A 27,962-nucleotide genomic window follows, 5' to 3' on the forward strand; every position below is an offset into this window, starting at 1 on the left:
AACCATTGAGCTATTTGGGTGCTTAAGTTTTTAATGTGTATGTACAGTACTACAAAACAGAGGGAAAACACACTTTATTAATAATTGCCTCCATTTGCTCTCCTCTGACTTCCATTACATCAAAATACATTACAATTTCTAAAACACACTAACCAAGTCAGAAACACATTCTGAGCAACGCAGGATCAATCAATAAGGCCATTCACCCAAATATTATGCTCAGCATTGCAAGCTTTTCTAAATCAAGCTTGTTCTAATTACCAAGCTAACTAAAAACACAAAATCAAGCAGGCTGTGACAAACAGCTGCAGAGGCTGGCAGCCAGGGGGGCTGCACCCGCGAGTGCTGGCAGTGTTTGAGCGCCTGCAGGCAGCCAGGCGAGCGGAGCTCCCCACGCACCCCTGGCCCCGTGTGCAGGCACGGGGGGCTCCGGGCCCCGCACGTGCGGCCGCCCCCGCGCTGCGCCGTGCTGAGCTGAGCTGTGCTGAGCTGCCAGGAGTGGTGACTCCCAGAATAGCTCTCTGCAGCACAGCCCCGAAATATCCACTCTGGCTGAGGCTGCACAAGGAGGGGCTAGGGCACAATCCCGAGCTATTTCAGGGGGATGCACAACGTGAAGCGTGGGAAGGTTGTTATTGTGCAGTAGGCAGCTTCTCAAACTCCCCTTCCTCTCTTTCCCCAACACTATTTTCAACCCCCCCCCATGATTTTTTTAAAATATTCATTGATGTATTTGTTGTTACTAAGCATGAAGAGAGGTATTTTTCATTCACTTAATCACTTTAGGAAGGGCATATGGACTATTTCCCATACTTCCTGTAACATTTCCTTTCCCTTAATGCCATTATTATTGTCTGTGACAATGTGCACACCTGACATGTGTATACATGTAAACATGAATTTTGCATCACTTTTTGCAAAATGGAGTCCAAATTCTTCAGCCATATACTTATTAGAACCGTAATTATTAAAAAAAAACCCAACATCTTTTTTTCAGATTTAGGCTCAACAGAATGAATTTCAGAAAGACCAGAAAAAATACACTGTAAGGAGAACTTAGTGTCACTTATAGAGACTGAAAGGTATCATACCATGGATTAACAAAAAGAAATTATGCCCTTACTCTCAAGTAAATTTCAAGATATTTAAGTCAGTCACTGTACTTGAATTAAAGCATATTTAAAAAGGGAAACAAGTTTCTAGGCTAATTCAGCATTATCTTTTATAGCTCCAATTCAGCATCCACAGTAAAATGTTTGCTGTATCCCAAAGTCAGGCACTTAAAAAGACAAGTTTTCAGTTTTCTCAAAAGTATTACTTGTAAGGAAAAATCCATTGTTAATTAGTCCCCATCTACTGCTCAAAAAAACTGAGTACCCACTCAACACTGGAAGTGTGGCACAGAGTTACAGCAGGCATACTTTTATCCAGTAGCTACACAAATTTGAAAATTGTTTATTTCTCACATATTCAAGGATTTTTTTAAAAGAATTTGTTGTGCAGAACAAATCAACTGAGTTTCCTTTCTCTATGAAGAGCTACTAACTAGCATTTTTTTTCCTCAGCACAACATATTCATGAAAAACCATAGAAGCGATTATCACTATTTCCTCAGTAGAGAAGTCTATCAGGGATTTTTACAGCTTTGACATATAAAAAGGACTTGATGTAATGGAACTTAACCTGCTAAAAAAGTGACATAATACTAAAATACACATTCATAGAATGAAGTTGCAGAAGGAAGACAGTACTGTTTGCACCACATAGTCCCTTCTTGTGCCAGAGAGAGACTATTCCTTGCAGGGACACTTAAAAGGCCTGATTTTAAGTCTCTCAGTAATAGACCTTCTACCAGTTGTTTTAAACTAAATTTTCAAAGCAGATTTTCACCCAATCCAATGTGAAAACATCCAATACTTATCTTTTCATGTGATGTTCAGCATATTTTACACTGAAAGTGATAAGCAATAGATTGCAGCTCACAAGGTGTTCAAAGGCCCAGAGGCTCTTGTTTCGGCATCCCTAAAGGCTTATGTTACAGATAGGTTGTTAGAAGAGACAGGCATTAGTTCCTGAGTATTACAGAAAATGCAGTGTATCCCCCCACACAACTACTGTCAGGCAGAGGCAGCAGTGACCCCAAACATCTGCAGGGATGACAATTCCTGATTGTTCAACTCTGGCTTTCAAAAGTACCAAGGAAGTCACCTGCCCATTGATCCAATTACCTAACATGTAAAGCTTTAAGACTCAAGAAACCATTAGGTCCCAGAGTTAGTCCTGATCGTACAGGCACAATATATAGAGTATGAGGCTACTTCTGCTGCCTTTATATTCAGACAAGGAAACCCAAAGTCCTGCATTTATATTTAAATAACCTTCATACATTCCTTTCCCTGGACTTCCTGGGTTTATTAGCTATTAGTAAGTACTGCATAGAAACACACTGGCATTTCTGGAAGAAACTCACTCAGTCCTACCAGCTGTGAAAAAGCACCATCTCCTAGAGCTTGCCAGCTCACCTACTACTTTGTGGAACCCCTACACTGACTAATAAAGTTCCTGGTTTTCATCCCTAAAACCACCTGTGACACGTGGTCTGCTCTCTATATGCTGACACATGATATGGGAAGGAAGTCCTTCTGCAAGGATATTACTGATCATCTGCAGAACATTTACCTGTGTGTAGTCCTACCAGACTGCTACCTCAAAACTCTCCTAAGAGGTCAAGTAGTTCTAGAACTCCATCCTGTAGTTTGCAGGGCATCTGTCAAGTGTTCCTCTCTAAGTATTCTGTTCAATTTCTTTTAATGAATCCAGACAAAATGTCAATGAGAAAATTCAAGAAAAGACCATAAAAAAAGAAGGATTAAGCAGGAAAAATATCCAGCCACAGAAGCAGACTTCTTCTTAAAGACGACAAAAATTCCAAATTGAAAATAAGCTCCTTTTCCAATAGCTCTATTTTTTACATTAGGGTCATCTACTTAATTTATTAACAAATTAATGAAAGTTAATTCAGTTTGAATCCTCTGTCCACTCTCTACAGTGTCCACCAACTGCTCCTTTACTAAGGGGCTCACACAAGGCAAAACCAAGAGAACTTCATTCACTTCATCGAAGGGAAACTTTCTTCAGCCATTAAATTCAAGAGTTCATTATCAAAGACTCTCACACTACAACACTACAACTTTATGTGAAAGGTGACTTCAGTGCATCAAAACAAGTCTAAAATATTTGAAGCCATTTTGTCAAGTCCAAGAAATATATGAGGATTTCAAGTATGTCAACCTGAACCTGGCTCAGGTGATAGAAGGCTGCAAACGTATTCATTTACCTTAAAATAGATCACTAAAGGTCAGAATAACTGCCAGATTCACTTAGTCTTCAAGTTAAGCTCAGGCAAGTGAATCTTGTCATTTCTGTGCAAAGAATGTCATTTCTGTGCAAAAGATGTCCCCTTCCTCTCAGAACTTGTCTGCATTTCAACCTCCTCTATTAAACACAAATATTCTCACTTGCCAACTCCAAAATGTGAGGAGGATGTACTGGGGTGCAGCAGAGAGGAAATCTGAGTGACAGGGCAGAGATGAAGGAGCCAAGTGCTCCAAGGGAGGTGCAGGTGAGCATCTGCAGGGCCAGGTTTGCCATGGGAGCATGGCCCATTTGCTGCACTGGGTCACGGTGAGGGATGGGGCACAAGCACAGGGGTCAGCATCACATCTGCTTCAGGTGCTGCCCACAACCGGCTCACCAAGAAAGCAGAAGAAAACTGTAAAACCCACCTGCCTAGGAAATGGGGAAGAAACATTTCTGGGTTTGGCACCACATCCCATTTTTGTACTCAAAAATCATGCCAGAGTATTAGAACACAAGAGATCCTGAATATAAATACGACAGTTATCAGTTAATGATAACCAAAATCTTAGGGTTAGAGAGTAGCTCAAGATGAAGCTACCATGATCAAGCAACTTAGACACACTACACATTGGGCTGAGGAAATGTACTGGAATGAAACAGCTACATAGATTTTTGCAAAATTGCCAAAAATCTTTCTTTCCTTATAGAAGAAACTTGTACTTTCTTATAGACATGTAGCAGAATCCAAGTTTTGAACATTAGTTCCCAGTGCATGTAAGGCTGTATGTATGTAGTTCCCAAGTATGAAAGGCTTATAGTGTATTCCAATTAAATGTTAATTTTTGAGAATACACTGGAAAAACAATCGATTTCTCTAAATTCAAACCATTTAATTGGAGCCAATTTTATCATCTGTGTGTAGGTAAAACTAAACCACCAACTTGAAAGCAGTAAATAGGAATTTCCTTTCATTATATAATAACTGATGACAAAATCTGCCATGTTGCTTTTATATGCACTCGCCTACAAGTAGTTACTCAGACTTGTAAGTAGAAACACCAGCAAGCAGTAGCAGTTTTTTCCTGGCTCTTGCAGCTCATGCTCAACTCCATGAAGTGTGCTGTGAAGGTACCACCTAACAATGGACACCAATACCAAATTCTTTTGACAATTTTCCTATAGACAAACTGAAGTTTTTCCTTGCTTATCTGGTCTGCACTACATTCTTCATATTGCAGCCTCTGGATAATGAGTTTCCACAGCAAAGTAGTTGTCAATTCCCTCAGAACAAACTTATCCAGTGCAGTAACTGAAGCTTATCTGCCTGCAAATCCATGGTTCAAGAACCAACTGCTAGCACAGAGCACCTGAGATCTCTTGGACCATGCTCATTATTAAATACAGCAAATCAGGAAATAGACTCATTATGTGGCACTCAAACAATTGTCTCCATTCACAGAGAAATTTTCTTCCTGATCCTCCCTGAATGTTTGGAAGTGTTTAACAATGCAATGCAACAGACACTTCAGAAAAGTGGTGGAACAGTGAAGCAGCATGAACTAAACTAGAGAAGCCTTCTTTCCAGTGACCTTAATAGTCTGTGCTTGTGCCTGACAACTTGATTAAAACATCCAATATACTTCCATAAAACTTATATAATTCCTCATAAAGGTTGTCCATGATGACTGAAGAGGAAATTCTAAATTTTTTTCTTCAGTCAGTGGCTGACACACTATTTCTTAGTAGAGTATCCCTATTATCCAATGTTCTCCCTATTGTGTCCTATATTATCCCTATATCCATATTTCTTAGGGAACAAAAAGCATAATTTTACAGCAAATCCTACAACACCTAAGTACTCTGAAAAAAAAAAAAGCTTTAAAACATGCTTGAAAACACAGTGCAAAATCTTATAAAGTCTTCAAAAACTTGTAATTAACCCAGTAATTTTTGTTGCTCAAACTGAGCTGCACATTCAGAACATCTGGTGTTCCTATAACATCAATTCAGCCACTTTAATGTGCATATGCACATTAAAAAAAAAAAAAATCAGCTCCAGGTCAACTGGCATTTAACATGCAGAAAGACATATGAGTATCTCCCTTATGATGGTGGTTATACAACTTGCATTTTGTAAATAGATGTCAGTCCTAGTAGAAGTCTACCCTATGAGCAGATGAGCCTTCTGAAGTAGAATGAACACACCTGAGTCTGAAAACCCCTGTCATTATTTATGGCAGGGTGTATCTATCCATTCAATAGGATATGCATGAGATTGATTAATGAAAAGGAGGAGCAAACTGAAAACATGCACAGGACCACACAACCCAAAGAACTGGAATTAGTTAAACAGCTATTCTTCCTTAAAGTGATTAAGAGTCATTACTCAAGAGGAGAAAGCTCTGTGCCAATTTGAAGAACAATGGACCACTATAAAGAAGTTTAAAGTTACCTTAGAAGCCTGCAAGGGAACCGTTTAGGTAATTACGGACTTAGCATTAAAAAAGTCACCCACCTTATATATGACAACATCTGAGCAGACTGCAGAGCCCACATGGGACTGAATACAAGACAATTCTGTCCAGCTAAAACCTAGCAGCATCTGGAAGTGCAACTCAGGCTTGCTTGTTCATGCAGACTATCCTAACCCTTCAGTAGATGCCACGATGAACAAGGTATACTTTTCAGTAGCTCAGTGTTGTCAAAAGAAGTGTTCTGAAAACCCAGCATGAGTCATCTCAATTCACAACAGTTTAGGAAAGGAAGCAGAAAAATGTTTGGGTGAGGCCTAACAGTAATTATGTATTACAGGCTGCTTCACATAAGGAAATGTACCTATTTTTTTAATCTGAGAGCCTCCCCCAGCAGCTACCATGTAAGTGCTGAAGCTCAAAGCAGTAGATTTATCTATCTTGTCAGCATCATGCTTAATTCCCAGGGAGAAAGAGATACCCAGACTGTTACAGAAAGGGTTATGACCACCCTCAAGAAGCTTGCCACTTCATGCATAGGTGTTTGATTCCTGAACAAGACTATTTGTAGAAACTTCTTTCAGTTATAGTTTGACTTAGCAAAACAAGTTTATGTAACGTTGCTGGAAACGTGACTGCACATGCCCACACAAATGCAGCAAACTATCAGCCAGCTACTGCAGTGAACCACCAAAAAACACCCCCTTGTTGTAGCTTCCTTATGTATGGGCAGCAAGCATCAGCAGTGAGACAGGTTACCCAGGCAGTGACACCTATTCTGCTGCATCTACACTGTCACTACACTGCCCAGTGTCACAGGGAGGTCCAGACACTGCCGTGACTGCCTTAAATGAAGGATAATAATGAACAATGCAACTTACTTCCAAATCAGTGGAAGATAGAACTTGATGACAACTTTGCTCTAAGAAGGAATGCTCTTTACAACTCAAACATACACATAGGAAAGAATAATTTTCTGTCTAGAAAACAGTTTGATATGTCATCTTACATTGGACACTAAAAGCCAGAAATAGTGACATTGATATCAACAGAACTGTATGTCCTGAATTTACAGATCGAGTACAACAGCTACTGTTTAGCAAGCTGAAGTCCTTGAGTTTTTCAGTCATCCTTACTTTCACTTGGCAATCCTTTACAACTTCACACAGCAGTGTGTCGACTCTTGACTTAGGGGATTATGCTTTATAGTAAAACAGTGCCACTAACAAATACACAGAAATTTTTAGTAAATTTAAGCCAAAATTATACATTTATGACCTTGGAAAGAGAGCAGTTGTTACCATTATATGCATTACATACACAAACCATTTTAGAAAGCCTAAGCAAGACAAGGGAGGGTAGCACAGAAGCATCATCTTAAAGCTTTCTTTGCCCAACATCATTAGGCTGAGAAACCTGCTTTATAGTACACAACTTCTACTCCTGCTTATCAAAACCTTTTCACATGGTTATATTTCTCACTTTATCTTGACATACACTGCACAAACTAATAACCTTGCATGAAATATGCCTTAATAAAAGAGATATAGATTAGAAAAGGAGTTCTTGTGGTTTAGATTATACTTTGCTCTGATTGGGAAATCATTTGTCAGCATGAGACTTGAGGAAGTTTTTTTCCTAACTGATCCTGTAGAAATACCCATTTGTGATTGAAACACTAAAGTTGCTCCCTTATTTTTCCATTACAGCCATTTGCTACACACTTACTGAAGAAACAATCCCTAATACATGTTCTTAAACACATTAACTCATTCCATATATTCTTATGACTATGAACACTCATCACCTCAAAAGAGATTACAGGTCTCTAATATATTATTTGAGTAGTTTATTCAAACAAAACAAAAAAGAGGGAGATGGGGCAAGCTACCCACAATAAATCTGTATACTTGGTAAGACAGCAAATAACAAAGAAAACACTAGTTGCAAAGAAACCACCCTTATGGCTGGACCCCATGAAATCAAACTTGCTTCAGAGAGAATATTCAGATGGAGAAATGACTGCATGTTTCTTGCCTTATTATGATTTTAGATAACTACTACTATGTGAATAGGTGGTATTTCAGTCTGGCCTGGTAAGCTACTCTTATGGAAGACTAACAGTTTTAGGAGTACTTATTTCAGAATTAAGGCCTATTGTTCTCAGAAGTTAAATATGAAGAGCTGTAAAATTGAACTGCAAGGCCTTTACCACTTATATCTGTAACATTTGTACTGTGCACAAGAGCAAACTCTTCAAAATCAGAGCTGTATATATTAGCATGTATGAAATTCATGTGCAATTGCATTTATTTATAAGCATGCCAGTGAAGTTTAGGGAAGAAGTTTTAACTCACTTATTTCAGTAGAAACCTGGTCCAGTTTTTCTTTTGACCTACTGATTAGAACCACCTTCATTCCACGTCTTGCTAACTGCAAGAAGAAAAAACAGGACACATTAGAATAGTCATAAATCACTTCCAAGTTAGTATCCTAATCAAAGCAATTGCAAAATTCATCAAACATCTCAACAATATATGACCAGAAAGTCTGAAAAAAATACAATTTTAAATAGATACAAAGGGGAAAACCAGGATAAATACTTCCATGTTATTTCTTATTTAATTCCATTCACACCATGCTATCTTCTCAGTCATCTAATGGAGGTGGATAGGCACATTTATAAAACAGAAAACAAACAGTGGATATTTTACAGAACTTTTACACTACCTCTGCAAGCCAGAGCAAAGATATTATTATCCATAATGAAGTTTAACATGCCAAGTTGAGATATCCATGGTCATTTGAACATCTGTGTTGCAACTCAATACTTCCTCCCTTTAGTAAGGCTCCACTCTTACTTTGTACTACTCATAGGTATTAAGGTTAATTTACTTCTAAAACTCTTTTAGGGAAGCCATCTGAGGAAATTAAGATGGGGCCAGAGCATACAATGGTCATCAAATCAGACCTGCCACTGCAAGTTTAAAATGAGATCTAACAACTCAACTGAAAAGTGTCCGCAGGATGACAGCTACGTATCTGAATTACTCTGAAATGAAAATTATGTTTGTGACTACAAGTAGAAACAATGTATCTGTCCACAGTTCAAAGTGGCTCTGACACTTAAGACCTACACATAAAAACCATGTATGTTGAAATTGCTCCAGTAAAGCTCCTTCACTGCCTTCAGAAGCTGATGAGAATGGGACTCTGATGGAATTTTTAAAAAACCACAACAACAAAAAAATCCCAGCTAACCAACAAAACACACAGACCCAAAACCCTCAAAACACTACACCACAGTACAGCCACAACCTGAAGTGGTTTAAAGCTGTCCACTTTTCTAGCAGGAGAATGCAAAGCACCAGTGATTCTGTCAGACAGAGGTATGGCAGAATTCATCAGTGAACTCTCTACTTTACTTCCAGGTGTGTGTTCTACTTCCAAGCAGTAGAAATCTCATACTAGATCTCATGAGCATAGATTGAGGTGTGGTGACACCAAAGACACCACAGGAATCACTAGCAAAAAGCTGCCAGGTTCAGGCTCACAGGCAACTTAAGCCTTCTGCTGGAGGAAATGATGTGGTGTTACAAGAATTACTGGCTGAAAGGGATTAACACATCCAGCCAACTGCAGAGAAGCACCTGGCTCACTGGAACACACTTTACATGAAGCCCACGGTAGGCTTGGAAGGCACCAGGAAGAAGGGAAAAGCACTCTCATTCCACAGGATCAAGGCAGTGAAAGCCTCACATACCTAACCTGCTAGGACAATCTGACAGTAATCTACTCAGAATCCAAAATAACTGCTGTCCCATGAGGAAAAAAGCATCAGAGATCTTCCTCATGGATGCAAAGCTCCAGACTGCAGACAGAGGAGTTTGCTCTCTTTCAGCAGTCATGACCCTTGGGCTCTCAGACTGCTTCAGTAGGTACCTGGGCTTAATGGAAAAGTATTCATCTGTATTTGTCTCAAAAGTCAAGGAAGTAAAGTGATGCCAATACATCCAGTCAGTGGAACTTCACCACATTTAGAGAATTTCCACCATAAGGGCAAGCTTGAGAGAAACCTCTGCTATGTTCACACTGAAGGGATGCACTCTGAGAAGTAGTTTCCAATCTGAAATTGGAAACCCTTTTGCAAGTGGAGTTTTAAGTAGAAAGCACATAAAAGAGCCAACAGAAGACCCTGTAACTAGGAACAAATATCACTAAGAGAAGTAATCAAAGTTGAAGAAGATACAGCACTCAAGAGCAAGTTCAATTAAGGTGCCTGATGAGCACTCTGCCTTCACTGGTATAAACCTAGTTGGTTGAAAGGAAACACAATCATCCAAAGAGAGATAATGATTCCTGAGATCCCAGTTACTAATTTCATTTTTATATAGGAATCAAGGAAGAACCACTTGCTTTGTAGATAACCTATCATTACACTTGTCCCTTTGGCCAATATCCTGAAACGGCAGAATGACAGGATCTCAAGACTTACCATAAAAACTCACCCAGAGTAGCATATGTTGGGAAGCTACCCTTGTAGCCTAAGGATTGATGCAAGCAAGGGTTACCATTCTAATGGAGCTGATGAATGGAGGTGTTTGATTTCCTAAAATGCCATGTTAGTGACTACCACATTTTCCACTCTGGTAGCAAAACACAGCTGCTGTATAAACCCTTCCTCTCCAAGATGGAAAACAATGACATCAACAGTCAGCCAAAGCAAGGTTAAAGCTCTTGTTAGAATAGACATAGCAAGAGATTCTAAAAATGCTATACTAAACAGATGTGCATAGTAGAGTACTGCAGAGTATGCAATGGGATCACAACCTCTAGTTTATCACCAGCACACAAATAAGGCTAAGGTTGAATTTATACTAATGATTTTTGAAAACAAACAAAAGATAATGATAGAGAGGCAACAAATACTGACTCCTCATCATATCCTCAAAACATGAAACCTTTCACAACGGGGTGATCTAGCAATGATAAGAATATCAGTGCTGGGCAAAGATTAAAGGTCTTAATACTGCAAGAGTGAAAACGTAGAAACAGTTCTTTGCTTGGAAAAGGAAAATAATCTACAGAGCAGAGTATAACCCAAGATTCCACACACTCATAATGTTCTTCCATCACTTTCCAGTGAGACCATATCAAACTTTCAAAGAGGCAATTCTCTACACACAGTTACAATTCTCACAAATTACTCCAAGGAAAAGAAAGTTGTCTACATGACTATAATCACAGCCATCAGGGCCCAAGCAGCTATATGCCAGAGGAATTTATAGCAGCCAGGAGGGAATTTTTAGTCGAAAATCAAGCCTCTTCTGGCAGACTTCTGTAGATGCCTCTAGAGTTAAAGACTGAGATGTCTCTTCAGGTATTCCACATTTCACCCGACATCCACACTTGACTTTATCAAAGTATTCTTCATCCATTTAAGCTACCAAAGGATGGATTTGTGTTTTATTCTAAATAAATGCTTAAGTAACAACAATAATAACTACAACTCAAAGTATGTTTTATTCTGTAGCCCAAGAATGAGTACCTGTACCCTTTGGGGTGTTCTGTGCTTACAGCAACCACTGCAAGGCAGCTGTAGTAGACATGGTTTTCCAACACTATCTCATACTTGTGATGCTTTCCTAATGGGGGTTTGAGGGCAGCAGTCAGCCAGCAGCAGACATCCATGCTCAGAAGCAGCCTAGTTCTTAGAGACATTTCAGAACATAAAGCAAACTCTCATTTTATTCACCCAGTACCTTGCCATATAGATCCTGAAACTAATCTCTCATGATGTTCAGGGGGTGTCTCCCACACCAGAGGCCTTCCTCCTGATAACGCTCTGCTGTGGGCACAGTGACCTCCTTCCACTTGCTCTAGACAGTTAAAATTAAGTGTTGCATCATTTGCTTTGGTGCCATGTAACTGGGGTACCTGGCAGCTATGAGCTGTGAGCAATATGCCACGGTCAGGTGCTGCTGGCACCAGGCTTAATCCCTTTTGCAGCCAACTCCCCTTTCTCAAACCAGGACTATGAAGTACTACTTCCTGCAAAGTAGAAATGAATTTGGGGGCTAGAGCTGCAGATAGCAGGGCAAGGCACATCAGGATGACAGGAAATCCAAAGGACAAGGACTACCCATGAAGAGGAACGCCATTTTCCCTGTGGGCTTCACAAAACAAACAAAAAAAAATTAAATAAGAAAAAACTAAGGAAAAGGGAATCTCTCACAGCTGATCTCACACAAAATCATGCTGGTGTTTCAGAGAACACAAAAATGAGTACAGACAGGCTCACTCTGATACTAATGCTGAGTTTAAAGTTATTTTTGCTATAAATTGTTGTAGTCAGCACTATTTGTCATTATGTTCTCTGGGCTTTATAAGCTAAATTACCCTATACTAACAGGCACTTTCTTATGCAATACATTCCAGTATATGAAATATATCTGGAGCCCACATACCCATCAAGAGCAAAAGTACAGTAGAAGAGATAAAGGTAAAACCCAGCTTCAGAGACTTCATGAACTAGAGAAAATAATTGGCAGTTACTGCTGGCAGCTGTAAATGCCATTTAGTCAGTGCCTGGAAGTACCAAAAGGAATTACCAAGGGCTGAGAAAGTTAAAATTCTTTTAAAAATGAAAGAAGTTAAAAATAAAAACTGAAGGACAAGGTAAGAGCTGAAAATATAGTTCACAAATAAAAGAAATTAACAAGAAACTAACAAAAAGAGATACAACTTTTGGTTGGTTAGCAGAGGAAGGCAAGGTAGGGAAGGGACCTCTGTCTCCACAGATATCTATGTTAAAATAAGGTGAGGAAATATCACATGCAGCTTGATGGAGTTGAGTCAGCTTGTCATATTGCTAAGAATCAAGACAGACTTCCAAGTGGTGAGAATTCTTACCTCTTCTGCATAGGCTTTTCCAATCCCATCAGTAGCTCCCGTGACCACTGCAAAAAAAAAAAAAAAAAAAGACAAATCTGCATTAATTGCTTCACAGAAGTAATTGCAATGTGTGTGTTTGTTTGTAGGCTATTAAAGTACTCATTCCAGACAGAAACATATCAAAGTCTCTGGGACAGGTGTACAACTCCTATGAAATTACTATAATAACTCACACTAAAACCTTTCCATAGGTAAGAAAGGAAAGAAAGGGAATTAGGAGCCTAATGTGTTTCAAGAATCAGGTTCAGCACCCCTTCTAAAGCCAGGCCTCTGTCCTAATACTCTTCTTCAGAAACTTTGTGGACTAAGATTTCCAAGCCATTTAACTTAAAAAAACAAAAAAAGCTGATTTGTGACTATTAAACCAGCTGTCAACTTAGCTTTAACTGTACAGTAAAATAAAAAGTATCTCAAATCCAGTAAGCATCCAGGAAAACAGATTTTAGGACACAAGCAACAGCTTTCTGTTAGTGTTGCTCCAGCAGGTTTCAGTTCCTCATGGCCATTGTGCTCACCAGCACTAGTATGAGCAACTGATCCAGGCATCAGCTGCAAGCTGGGCTTCTACAGCTTAAACTTTCTCACCTGTGGGTGACTGGATCTGTGTCAAGCTTCAAGTCTTTCTAGGATTCTTTTCCACAAGCTGAGAAGCTGTGAGTGACTCAACATGCCATTAGTTTGACAGATTATTCCAGGGCTCTCGCCACACTAGTAGCTGATCATCCCAGTAAATAGCAATTCCTCCATACAGAAACTGCTTTTCCAACCTCTTTTTGTGCAAGCAAATTAAGCACCACCTTTTTTTTCTCTCTCAGCTTTTTGCTCTCACCGAACACAACACCTACACCTCAACATCCTTCCATTTTTAGCTCTCCTGTCCAACCTGTCATTTACCTGTCTCTGCTCTCAATCTCCAAGTAGCCACAGAACATACTGGATTTTTTCTGTTTGTCCTTTTATCAGATCAGAAGAGCTTGGTTTGTGCTTCCTCTGCTTATCACTGAATGTAGCCATAGCCAAAAAACTGGACTTGCTTAATGTTTCAGAACAGTGAACTGGGAGTGTTGGTTTAACTCTCAGGTCAACCTCTATCTGAATGAAAGTCATAGCAGACAGAGGTGCTGTCTGGCATTGGGATTCAGCAATAGCTTCCCTTTGGAGCACTGGAAGGAGATGTGCTTGCAGATGATTTGATTAGTTACTGCTTGCAGATCCCCTCTAACAGTTAGCATGCAAACTGCAGCCAGAATATTTCTGTTTGAGTAATAACAGCTAGGAAATGCTGTAACCCTTTCAGTCTCTGTGCCTGCTACCTATAAATAAGTAGCTATAATAACAAAAGATTAAACTGCTGCAAAGGTCCTATTTGAGTTTGAATGGTCCAGCAACAATTCAGTAACAGGCCAGAAATAAAGATGCAGTCATATCCCTGATTTAAGTGAAATTCACAGATGACAACAAATGAAGGTACATGCATATATGTTTATCCCCTCCCTGGTTTCAGGGTTTATTTCCAAGATGACATAACTCCAGCATGATAAGGATATGCATACTGCACACACTGGATGCTCCAACTCCCAAACAGAGCTCTGGCTGCTGCACTGTCAGTGCCAGGGAATTTTATTGAGAAAACCAAGTATCTGTGTCACACTGCTTTGCCACTTCCTATCCAGGCACCATTAGGGAAGTGTGAGTGACAGTTTTGGTACAGAAACAAAGCCATGTAAGGAAAGGTGAAGCAAAGGTCCAAATGACCAATAGAAATCAGACTTTAGGGAAGAAATCAAGAATACTTTCCCAGGAGCCCATTTCCTGCAACCAGACTTGGACCAATATTGTTGCCCATTCAGCCAGACACACCACAGTCCTGCAGGACAGCATGATCCCTTTAACAAGCTTCAGTTTCAGCCTTGTTGACCTGGGATCCACATTATGTATTATCATAAAAGTAATTTTTCCTTCAGCAAAACAATGAAGCACACAGGAGTACAGTGACAACAGTACCAGGACCCCTCCCCATAAGGTCACAACAGTAACTGGACAAGTTCAAAGCTGGCCCAACGTGGAAAACATTCAACTTCAGTGACTTGGTGAAAGGGGTTGTTTCTTTCACCATAGTTAGTGAGGCACCTAAAGAAGAGACATTCCCTTTACCACTTAGATGGTTTCTTCTCTTCCAACTTAGAATTTACAGACTTAATGGTTTTATTCCCAGATAACAAGCTCAGCATTTCAAAACACTGTTTTCTGACGCTGCAAGTTATTCCACTTCTAGCAGCTGCAGCCAAAAATGCATGCTCCATGAGGCAGGGACTCCAAAAAGCACCTGTAGCCCTTTAAAGGCTTAGTAAAGTACAAGTAGTTTCAGTCAAGGATATTTACTCATTTATTGAATCCATTGCCTAGGTAAATGGTAATGGAATCAGCTGGAGCACATAAGCTGAAGATCAGGGATTTCTAACTGAAGTGTGAGTAACAGGATGGTTTTTTTGCCTTTATAAGTTCTAGTTCAAATTAAAATAACCTGTAGTCCAGAGATTAAAGTACCCTCCAGAACAGAATGTGAGAAATTTAACTAAATCTGATGTACATGAAAATTACAAAATCCCATCAGGAAAAAAGCAGTGCTTGAGCCATCACCTACAGAAACAGACTCCTGGTTAATACATATCCCTGTTTTGCTTCTGCTGCAGGAAAAGGCCTCAGGAGAGTGTGCAGCTAGTTTTTCTTAGCAATAAGGGAACTCCTCACAGGAGGACACTGAGACCATCATTAAATTAGTGGTTCCATGTGGAGAAGGATAACTATCTTCTGCTCCATGCTCAACCATCTTGAAGAACAGACAGTACAAGGACTGCTTTCCAACACCTAACCTAAAACCCCTTTTTTTCAGGCCACACTTCCCTTCCTAAGGCCCTTTGAGAAAAGCCACCTGGCTCAGTTCCCTCCCATTCCAAGCAAATGGATTTGCCATCTACAGCTGCACTGGGAGAGGCCATGGAGGTCAGCACCCACAGACTGAGAAGGGAAACATGCACCAGCACAGACCTGGCCTGCTGCTGGCCAGTTCAGCCAGCTCTGGTTACTGCTCATTTGCTGGATCCTAGTGAGCAGTGTGGAGGGTCAGAAAGGCTGCCCTGACAGCAATCTGCCAGAGCAGAAAGCAAAACTTAGACCTTACATCGTAAAAGCAGGGAAAAGAGGTGGGGTAAAGGCAACTGATAGGACCAACATCACAGAAGTCAATATTCAGCCACCAATAGTCTTCCTCCACATTTTAGATGACCTAAAGCTTCTACATTAGAAAGTGACTTAAAATTTTCATATTGATTACATTCATCTCAAGCTTCCATACTGGAGAGAAATGTTGCAGTTTCAACCACTCCAAAGCTGTGTCAGTTAGTTAACTAAGTTTCTACTATCAACTTGATGTGCCCAAGCTAGTTTGACTCCAAGTGTGTATTAAAAGCTTTTGAATTCTGTTTCTTCTACAGACTGCCTTCCAGCAAAAGTTACAAACTGACTGCAGTTGGCAGAGCTTAAAGAAGGCAAAGCAAGTAGGATAGAAATAAGTTATTGTCTATACAAGAAAGCTGCACCAGTACCTAAGTGTGATTATACACATTTACTCAGTAGTCAGACTAACTGTAGTAGCTTCCCACTTCAGCCATCTGCTGTCTCCAGGAGAGAAGCAAGAAGAGTGCCCAGGCAACTTGTGTGTGAGCCCACCAAGTAAATGTTTGCCTGAATGGAAGCTTATATTGCACCATTAGATAATTTTAGACAAAGAAGTCAACACCCATCTTTGCCTTTTCACCTACAACCCTAAAAGTCAGGGGACAAAAAATAAGGGAAGGTATCCAGTAACACAACATACTCTGAGAAGAGCTCACTCCTAATAAATCAATACATGCACAGGCATTGGGCTGGAGATGTTCTACCCTGGGAAGCCCCCACCTCAGCAGTTTAGGATACATGGTATTCCACAAAATAATAAGGCATCACCTGGAACAGATTCCCATCTCAAGAACCTTTTTTGAAACTAGTACATGCATAACTAGAGAGCTGACATATACATCATCTTTTTTACGTTGCAAAAAAAGCCTGTCTAAAAATTCCTGTTCTGAGTCAGAGTCCACAAAGCCTGGCCCTAGTGAGTCCAGCACACTGAAAGAAACATCTCTTGCTCTTCTAGGAAATGGCATTTTGGGTAAGACTGGCATAATCACTGTTGTAATCAGTGACAGATGTATGTATGATAGCATCATCTAGTTTTGGCTTTCATTTCAGTTTTACATCAACAGTCTTGTATTCCAAACCTTACACTGTTTGGAGTGGTAGACATCAAGTTGGAAAGCTGATAAAACTAAAATCATTATTCATGCTCGCCACTAGGGTACACCACCTCAGTATAAATTACTGTGAACCCACCCATGCTTTGGATGCAGTGATAGGGTGCAAAAAGAAACTGCCAATGTAGTATCAAGGTCTCCAAACAATGAGAGCAGTATGGGGCATCATCTGTTCACACTGCTGGAGGAGGTTATGCCGCAACTGCCATTGTATATATACAAGTCATCAGCACAAGATCACAAGTCAGCAGTTAAATTTTTTATTACAGAATTATCCTTAATATGTCACGTAATCTTTTCCCTAAATCACCAAAATCTACACCTCAGTTCAGGAGAGCATCTTTGTCCTAATGGCTGCGCCAGAATTTTGCTTCCTATGCGGTTGTGGGAAGAGAATAAAGAAAAAACAAACTCACACCTGCCCCCACAGACTTTTCAGCTCCCACTTGGAGTTTAACTGTACATCTTTGACCTCTTACAGTGATCTCTTCAATTGAAGATACAGCTATACAGGCACCCACCACAGCCTCTACTACTAGAATAGTTATTGACAGACACAGCTCATTAATTCTCTACACTTTAATACCCCCGAGTCAACTCATTTTCTAATGCTTCACAGCTTCTGCCCATGTACAACAGGTATGACGTAGTTCACAAGCACTGGCAACATTTCCTGGCCAGTACCAAACTGGCAACCCTCGATAAACGAAGTTAGAAAACCTCACCAGTCTGTGAGATGTGTCATCTTGCACTAAAAGGGAACAGCTTTCCTTAATCAAAGAAGCCATAGACCAAGGCTGTGGAACACATGCAACCAGAGAGTGACTTTAGTCTAGAAGATTAAAATGACCAGTGGTACTTTAGGGGATGAAAATATGGACGAGTCTCCAGAAGCCTTACATAGGGGTAAATACACAAATGTTTCCAATAGCACCTGCATCCTTCAGAAATCCCACAGCCCATGGCTAAATATAAGAGATAAAGTGCCATCAACAGTGTGGGGAACTCACATGCTTTTTCTGCTTATAAGCAATAACTGCCACTGTCTTGCCTAATAAGAGGTCACCAAAAACCATCCACCACCTCTTAAGAGGTATAATAGAGTTGTATTCCTTGCTCATAAAAAAGGAACTGCCATTCCAGAGCCAGGCAAAAGCAGAACCCAGTAGTCATTGGCAGTCTGTTTTGTGACTGAAGTGAGTATTCAAGGCCCAGGGAGAACATTTTACTTGCTTCTCACGCAGCCAGGACATCTTAAAACAAAAGCAAAGAGTGGTGCAGTAAAACATGAGGCAGGCATGTAGAAATCATCTCATCTCAAGCAAAGGAGCTAGGACCAGTGTTGAAACAGGGAGAGGGAGCAACAGCAAGCATAGAAAATTCTACTGCAGTTCTGCAGAGCAATCACGCTGAAACAAGATTATAGATTCGTGACTCCCCAACTCAAGGTTAGACTACAGTGAAAAAAAAGAGCTTAAAGAGATCAAGCCTGCCTTCAGATACAAACACGCGTTTTCCACAGCAAAATGAACTTTTGAGATGCCTAATGGAGACAAAGCACAGAATACCTTTATCCATATTGCCTCTAGCAAACAGCACCAGGCATACTCCTTGCAGTGCTTTGACTACCTGCACAATGAAGCTAGCAACTCTTAGGCATGTTCTCTACTCGTCTCTTCAAACTACAAATTCATTTTGGTTCAGCCATTTTCCTGTTTTCATTCAGAAAAGCCCGAGTTTTTAGGCAATCTTTCAGAGTACTGCAGATGCACTCATGCATGTCATTACCTAGGAGGGAGAACTCAGGCCATCAGCAATGTTATTCTCCATAGACAGATGTGGGTCCAGCAACTTGGGAATACACCCTTCCTGTCAAAAAAATAAGCTAACTAACAGATTTCAAGGAGGGTAGCCTAGCTACATCTCCAATCCCCTGAAAAGGGTTCAAATTTGTTTCAAAATGGTCACTGCAGATCTAGTCTGTCTGCAACATCCTCCATTTACACACAAGAGCCATCCCTGTCCTGCAAGACTGAACCCAGATACAGTGAGGGTCTGTCACAGCACAGTACCCAGCTGCAGCACACATCTACATAAACTAGGACCCTCTGTGTATTGCTAAAGCAATACAGTTGAGAGAAACTTCACTGCACAGCTAACCCTAGCATGGGTTTAAAGTACAGCCCATAAATAACTGAAGACTCGAGATTCTTCTGCTACGAAACACAGAGGCTATATTAAGAATATGACAGCTCCTGGGGAAAACAAAAGCTGGCAAGGGGAGAAAAGACTATCCCTGCTTGGCATCAAGCAGTGCTTCATTTATTACAGATTTATATAAATCACTGGCATTTGACCAATACCAAGCTTCTAGATTATCTCCAGCCAATAAAAGTACTTTAGACTGTGTTGGTTAAAAATATTCTACTTTTTGTCCTCGGCTTGCTAGGAACAGCTATTTTTAGTAAGACTCCAATCAACCTTATCAAAATCAAGCATCAAAAATAGACTGGAGAAACACTGGAAGCATATACTATTTTTAGCTGCTCCATCTATCCCTGCCGTTATCCACAAATTCTGACTGCACAGACCATGCATGAGTGCTTAGTTATTCTAGGCAGATCTTAGTCGTGACCCTTTTTTTCCCTGAACACCTGAATGCAGAAAACACTCGATTGATTAAAGATTAATACAGCCGCAAACCATGACAGCTGCCTTTCGTCTGAGTGCTTTTGGGGAGGGGGAGAATACAGGATGACAGAAAGCTTGCATCATGCATTCCTCTTGGGGATCCATTACATGGAAAGAAAATTGCTATTTCAATTCCCTTTTGTTGCTAAAAATAGCAGCCCCAATTGATTCTAGCAAACAGGGCACCGGCTTAGCAATGCCAAATTTAGAAAGCACTGAAGTCCCAAAGAATGAACGCTAACGCAGTCTAACACATGCCAGCTCATATTTAACAAAGAACAAAGAAGATAAGCATGCCGGCTGCAAGTTAATAAGACGGCAGCAGCTCCCTGCATTTTTATTAAATAAAAACAGAAAACTCTATGCAAAAAATAAGAAACTTCACATCTATTCTCAATTTAACTGCTGAAATAGGAAGCCTAGTCAGAAAGATCTGTACCCAAGCTGGAATCCTAGAAGTACATGCTTTTTTTTTTTCATATAAAGGTTTTTTTTTCTGCACAGAGGAGCTAACACCTAATGGCCAGGCTTTGAAAAGACAGGCTACAGAAAAAGGTTCAATTCCCAAAACTAAACACTTACGTGGTAACAGCTTGTGTCTAGGAGCTAGGATTGTGGGTAGAAAAATATTCTATAAATATCCCTGCACTGACAAGTTCCTATTTCACCCAGAACGACAGCAAGAAAGGGTTTTGGGCAGTGCACTCTGAAGATTCTTTACCTTTGAGAACTAGAAGCAATCTAGAAATCTCTACAAGAAAAGCATACTGAAGAATTCATCAAAGTCACACTCAAGGTTTAAGCAATTCCAGTTCCAGCTGCCTCTATGGGAACTCTCCCAGTTCAAGCTGGTTGTCTTTCATGCACTCAAACTCCACTCTTTGCTGTGAGGTCTTTTTCCTGTTAGTCAAGGGCTGCTGCATTATGGACATGGGAGTCTGGAAGGAGAGTGGGAATTCTGTTATCCTGTTCAGAAGCCCCCACCCATCCTTTGCTGCTTTCAAGCCTTTCGATCCAGAAAATGTCAGGCAAAACCAAGATTGCCCTGAATTAAACTTTCTGCAGTAGCAAGTAAGTTGCTCAGATCACCTGCTCAAGCCAGTTCAGGTTGAGTTAAGCATTTGCAAAGGCTACAGCTGCCTTGTGGTCTCTAAGACACTACAGTACGAGTTACTGCATAGCATTAATATTCAGCAAAACCAACCTCTCGTTTGTTCATCGCTCTGAAATACGTGACAGATGCTGACTGTCACGGCAAGCACGACCAGGCCAAAGAAACACATGCATAGAGGTCATTCAAATTACCATTTCTGGTTCTTCCTGCCCCTAGGAGGGGGTGAATACAGCACAAACATTTTAGAGATCAGATAGCTCAGGACTGGCACCATCTGAAGGCTTTCAGTGTGTTTGCCACTGGAAACACGCATAGATAAGTCACTTTTCTGAGAAGAAACTAAGCAGCCAGAAGAAGGGCCTCTGGGTTTAGAGCCTGCAGTGCTGGAAGAAGACTCTAGATCAGAAGTCACTAGAAGAAATTTGTGATTTTTTTTCCTCTTTCACTAAATATTTGTAGCAGGCAGAAAAATAAATTCCAGTTAGCAATGTGGCAACAACGACCCAACACTTGCAAGTAGAAGAGGATAACAAGTGATCCTGGCAAGCTGTGGGCATTTTCATTTCAAGTCAAAGCTATGCAAGATGTCAGAATAATTGTGAGCATAATAAAAATAGAGATTGGTATAAAATGCAGCACTAGATGCATTTTTAATCAAAAGGCAAACTGTGTCAAACCTCTAAAAGGTATGATCTGTTTAGACAAGAATAATGCTCCAGACCTACCAGGCAAAAGAAAATAATTTTATATGATGAAACATAAGTATCTTAGAATATCATCAGGGGCTGCCTGGGGAGTCATCTACAATGGTTCACACCAAAACCAGACTTGTATCAGGATAAAAGCAAATGACTAGTTACACTCCTCAGAGACTGATCTCAGCACAAATCCTGTTCAGCACTGTTACTAGTGACCACCACACAAAGAAGGAAATGCTTTATGAACATCACAAACAACCTAGTTCTAGAAAAGGATCTCAGTGTCACACTGCAAAGAATTACATGGGTCTACAGACCACAGGAATAAAACATAATATTGCCAGATATTCAAGATCTGCACTTGAGACTAACTCGGTTAGAGGTGAGGTGACCATTGTAAGGAAGGGAAAAAAAGTATCTGGTCTTTCTATCTAAGGTATCAGTGTCTGCACACAAAATTGTCTGTAAATTGTCCTTCTGATGCAGCTATAAAGACAACTTACATAACCACTGAGGTGCTTCCTATAGTAACAGGAAACAATAATATATACAGTAATTTAAATGGGAACAGCTGCAAAAAAGAATTTTTAAAAGGGCTGCTAAGATGATTTAGAGTTAGCTGTTCTGGGACAGGAGTTTAAAAGGGTTTTGTTTGCTCTTCACAAGCTTCCATAGAGTAATCATCTCTAGGAAAAGTTTAGGCTAACATTAGGAAGACAATATAAGTTGGTTGTTTGCAACCAGCTGGAAATCACTGTATCTCAAAGAAGGAAAAAAAATATTTCTGACTCTGAAGAGCAGAATAAGAGTAAGGAACCTGACCTGATGGAGGAGATCTGAGATATGAGTCAAGCCAGAGCTAACTCTGGAAACAGAGCTACAAACTTGGAACAAGAATCTGTTCATTACTATCCATTTAATAGATCAGACAGAAAATGGGAAACAAAATAAACCTGACTAATTTTTTTTTTATACATTCTGTCAACTGAATGGTTCTACACATCCTCAGGTTGTCAGAGGGTATCACAGAAATTACCCTTCCTCCCCCACCATCTCAACATACAATTTGACTTCCAGAGGGTGTCTGTTCATTTCTTCATGACACAGAGGCTAGCTGCAGCTAGAGATACAAAACAAAAACAATATGCGAGTCAAACACACCGTGGTCCTAACAGAGCAGAGACTCTGGTTCCATGAAGCACTGGAACGGGGAAAGGGTTCCCTCTTGAACCTCTTATCTTGCTAGCAGTCAGTCAAATCATCTTACTCAAGCAGCACCTCCCTATTCACAGTGAGGACACCAGTCTCCATCCAGGGCATGAAAAAAACCAACAGCACCCTGTAATGGCTTTTTACAGATCAGACCGTGGGCATGAAACTGGCACAGTGCTAAATACAACCTTTCCTCTGCACCTTTGAAACACTGTTTGACCTTTCACAGCTTCATGACTAGGACCTGAACTATTTGCAGTTATACAAAACACAGTCTGGAAGAAATTTCTAAATGAAGGTTTGGGTATATTTCAAGCATAATGCATCATTCTGTATGAGCTTGGCACATCTAATTCATCGGGTCATTAGGGAAAAAAATCCATGTTAGCAATCACCTGCTCCTTTGCCTTTGCACACATCCAACCATTTTACTGGAAGCAAAGGGGAAAAAAAACCCAACACAGTGTAGACAAGCTTTCTCACAGTATAACCATTTTATCCCAAGAACAAATCTTCCAGCTCAGAACAAAGATGCAGCCGACCCAAGACTTTGGTAGTGGTCAGCCAGAGGTACTGAGGGGAGACTTTGAGAAGTTAAGTACAAGGATACCTCTCCAGGATGCTCTTCCTGTCTCCATCTTGCAGCTCTGCACTTTAGTAAGCAACAGCTGGTGATCTTGGACAAATCCACATGAGACAAAGCTATTAAGGTATTTTAGAATAATTTTTTTTTTTTTGATCCATGTAAACCTTTAGCATGTAATAGAGACTGTAACAAGAAGCCACCCAGGTGAACTATATCCTACATGGGACAGAATCATCTCCTCCTGTTCTTTTTGAAACTCACCTGTTAGTTTGGATTTCTCCACTACCTCTTGATCATGGTAAGCCAATGACACTCATCACTTTGCTTAACTTTCTCTCTGTCCTTTAAACTGATGTTGTGGATTTTCAGGTTATTTTATACATTACTGAACAGGTAAATCTAACGGATATAACAAAATTTATAAGATTAGATATTTAGGAAACCCTTTGATGGAAGCCTCTATCAGAATCCCCTTGGACTACAGGTTTGCAGACTGAAAATTTAATTTTGAAAATTAAGTACATTTAAAATACCAAAATAACCATATTCCACATAACAGAAAAAACATATTCCTTCCCTACTCCCAGAATTAAAATCTTCATTTCAAAATGCAAGTTACAGAGTAGAATTTCACTGCATCAACAATACACCAAAAATAGACAAACTGGGAAGCACCAAAATACTATGGAGACTCTCAGGAATATATTTTCAAAACACAGCCTACCAGCTTTCAGCTAAGAAGCCCATCCAGACCTAAGTAGCTCACTCAGAACCACTGGGTGCCTCCATATGGAGGCTTCTGAGCTCCTGAAAAGCTAAGAAATGCCTTGGAGTCATACATTCATCCAGCCCTGCTCTCACCCAACAAACCTCCTTGCAGCAAGCCCCTGAAAAGGAAAGCAGAGAGCTGCTGCCTCATCTCTTCTTCCTATAACACCCCTTCCAACTGGATATCATTACCCCTTATGATATTATAGGTCTAGTTTCCAATCCTTAACCAATTATTTACAGCGTGGTTTCAATCCCATCATAGTCAAAACAGATGTAGGAAAACAAACACATGGGCTACTTGATTTTTTCTGGAATACCATCTACCACTTTACTTTCTTCCACAAACCCACTTCCTTAAGGTTTCCAAATTCTGATATGCAAAAATTAAAATGTTCCAGATTTAGGGAGGAATGATACAAATCAGGACAGCTACTTAGCTGTGCAAAAGCAAAAACAAGTTTTAACCCTGAGAAAGTGCCATATTAGTTCATGTAACAGAAATATGATTAGGTATATCTTTGATATGGCTGATAAAGTCTATCGATAAGCAAGTTTTTAATTACAGACATTTAAAGAGTTTACAAGTCACACTATAAGCACAGTATATTATCTTCCCATAAACAAATGTGCACAATTGTACCCAAGAACCTTCCTTAGGAAGATCTCAACCTACAATGTCTCTACAAATATGATCAAAATCTTATCCATTTTCTCCCCCTTAAAGCAGGTTTAGCATGTGTGGATATATAGTTTAGGCATATTAGATCTCCACTTCTAACTCCAAAAGTATCAGTAACCAACCATTCTTAAAATTTTATTGCTCTTGTATTTGAGAATACCTTCTATTACTTATCATAAGTTTGGCCCTGCCACAACAAGCCATCTTGGGTACCAGTGCTCCAAAGACTTCAAAAGCTTTCAAAATTATAAATAAAACTAATTATGATAGAGTTGACTTAGACCTTCAGTTACTAGTATAGTATATTCACCCTTTTCTCTTGTTTCTCTCAGTTCCCTTTGAGCATTTGAGACCGTATGATTCAGGAAAAGTCTTAGTAAGCAGCCAGAGCACTACAAAACCCATCACCCTCACAGGCCTCCCTGGGTTACAGGCTAACCCTGCTCCAGCAGCAAGTTGTCCCTGGCTTCCACCGCCCACAAGCAACAACTCCTCTCCAACACAGAGCCAAAGAGCCACTCCCCTCACTGCTTACAGAAAGGTTCCCACCTTTGAGCCCCGGGGAAAAAGGGAGGGGACATCAGCTGTATCAATTGCTCAGATGACAACAGTTCCCTGCCAACCCAGAGGCTCTTCAAGGACACAAAGAGCAATTCTTTAAGGAAGCCTCCAGTTTTCTGCACATAAACAGGACAGCTGCACTATGGAAGTTCTGAAGTCCAGCACCCTGGAAAGCAACTGCAATGTGGCACTCCTGCCATGGAATTTGTGCTGCAGATTCACCATCCAAAAACTGTGTGGCTTTGAGCCCCTCCTGCCAGGCACTAAACAATTCTAAGTATTACACACCAGAAGAGATCTCCCATTTTCTATTGTTAGAAGTCAGCTGGCCCATATCCATTTATTGCAAAGAGACCTTGAATAGCTTCTCTCAGAAGCAACTTTATACCTGACCAGCACCCCGAAACCAGACATGAAACTATTTCTCCACAGCTGTGCCATGTGGGGGTATTTTGGGGCGAGCAGAGAGGGCAGCTGAGGTGAGCAGTCTGGCAGGAGGCTGGTTCTGCCCAGCCCATGCCTCTGCTGCTTGCACCAGAGCAGTTCACCCTCTGCAGACAATAAGCAAAGCTGCGTAAGCAGCCGAGCACAGAAGATGAATGAACCGTGTGACGCTAAAGATCTGTGAATTGAAAAATCTAATGCATGAATTAAAATCCGTACCCTCGTTCCCCCTCTCCCTTTTCCCCCAAAAAAGAAATGTATATAGCAGGACATAAAAGGAGAAATAGAGAGAGGTGGAAAAACATGGTCTGACACATTTAAAAAAATTGATGGCCTGTCACCCAGACGCTGATGAATATTTTTTACAGGATAAAAATGGCAACCTAGAGTCTAAAAATAAAATGCTGTGCTGCAGACCTGTCTGGTTCAGCAACACCACTGGAATACAAACACACTCCTTTGCTGGTGATTCTTGACTAAGATTTCAAAATAAGAGAAGGAAAAAAAGCACTGTACGATATATACTCAATTTTCAAGAGAAGGGATTTGGGATTTGTGGGTGTTTTTTTTGTAAGAATTCAGATTAGCCTTATATTTCATTTGCATTGTGTAACTGCCAATAAAAAAAAAATCTGCTAAATTTTAATATGAGAAGAGCAGAATACCTCAAGCTGCACAAAGCTATGTTTCTTCTTCCCCTCCCCTGACAATTACAATATAAGAATATATTTATCGGTGCCTTTAAACTGTAATTTCAGTAAGCTTAAAAATGTATTTTTGGAATCACACTGCAGACACAGCTGTGGACAATGCTATTTTGAAACTCACCCCACCCTCAGAGACAGAAAATAAAACCTTTTGCTTCATTCTCTATCACAGTTCAGATTAAAAACATGCTTAGCTGAGAAGTAAAAATGACTGAACATCATTCACAAGAAGCACTAAATTCTCAAGACTATCCACACTGCAGACAGGCTGCCTTATGCAGTATAGATGCTATTTTTAGCAAGTGATGCAATAGCTGCAAGGGCTCTCCCAGAACCTTTAATTTATGAGCCCAAGCCATACTAAAACGTGTTTCAAGATACCTAATATCCCTGCACTGTCACCTTCCCATTCTCTGCACCAGCCTGCCACCCACACAAGTCACTCCTTTTTAAGTTTCATCTTCCAAGAAAGAGAAAGATTCTGCATGTGAAGAGAAAATTTGCATCTATACATTTGTCAGCAAACACACCTGCCCTGCAGTGTATATGACAAGAAAGTTACACAACACTGTACAGAGATCTTCTGACCTCTTAGTTTTCTATTGAAATACAAAGCAGCTTGGCTTCCTTGCTGAATTTGTGTGAAGACTTTGAAAAGCCCACTAAGCTAATACATCTAATCCTTCCCCAAGCTGTTTCCATTCTTGGAGATCTTTTCAGAAGTTCTTGTGTCTAACAGACAACTGTTAAGACACATTTCTGCTAAGTGACTGTTTCAACAGCTAAAAATTCTAAAAAACAAGAAGAGTTCCTGAAATGCTAGGGCTTTTAATTTTTTTTTAAATAGAATAGGGATTTTCCAGCCCTTTGGATCTGCAGATCCTTTATGTTCTGCAATAGCCATGTGGACCTCCATGTAACAGAGTCAAGCTTACTGGTAAGCTTTGCACTGACCCCTTTTAAATTCTAATTCCATCTTCTCCCTCCCAAAACCCCCAGAGTTAATCCCAAAATCAGAACTACCCAAGCAATGACTTTTGTTTAACTTCCTACCTCCAGGGGCCCACGGGAGGGGACACCATCCAACAGTTCTAAAAAAGCCTTTATGTTTTGATTGTGTGGTCACGGACAAAATACATTATGTGTGTGCTATAGAAATCCATGAACCCAGCTTGCTGCCCTGCAGAGTTTGAGTCCTTTGCTTATTAACACAGGCAGGGGACATATAAGAGCTCTTACCTCCTATTTCATACCATCCGTTTATCAGTCATGGCCAGCTTTTAGGGCTCAGGAGAAATTCCTATATGTGTATCACATTCCCAAGTTTTACACCTCAGCTCCCATAGTGCATTAACAGATTGT

The 27,962-nt window shown here is 40.3% G+C and overlaps 1 protein-coding gene across 1 annotated transcript in view; it reads right to left on the reverse strand.

Moving 5' to 3' along the window:
* Window positions 1-27,962, reverse strand: part of HSD17B12 (hydroxysteroid 17-beta dehydrogenase 12) — an 82,884-nt gene that overhangs the window by 38,579 nt on the left and 16,343 nt on the right. The window contains 2 exon segments of the mRNA XM_064714435.1: window positions 8,189-8,264; window positions 12,744-12,790. Of these exon segments, the coding sequence (XP_064570505.1) occupies window positions 8,189-8,264; window positions 12,744-12,790 (123 nt within the window).

Source organism: Zonotrichia leucophrys, chromosome 5 (assembly GCF_028769735.1).
Source record: "Zonotrichia leucophrys gambelii isolate GWCS_2022_RI chromosome 5, RI_Zleu_2.0, whole genome shotgun sequence".
NCBI classification, from domain to species: domain Eukaryota; kingdom Metazoa; phylum Chordata; class Aves; order Passeriformes; family Passerellidae; genus Zonotrichia; species Zonotrichia leucophrys.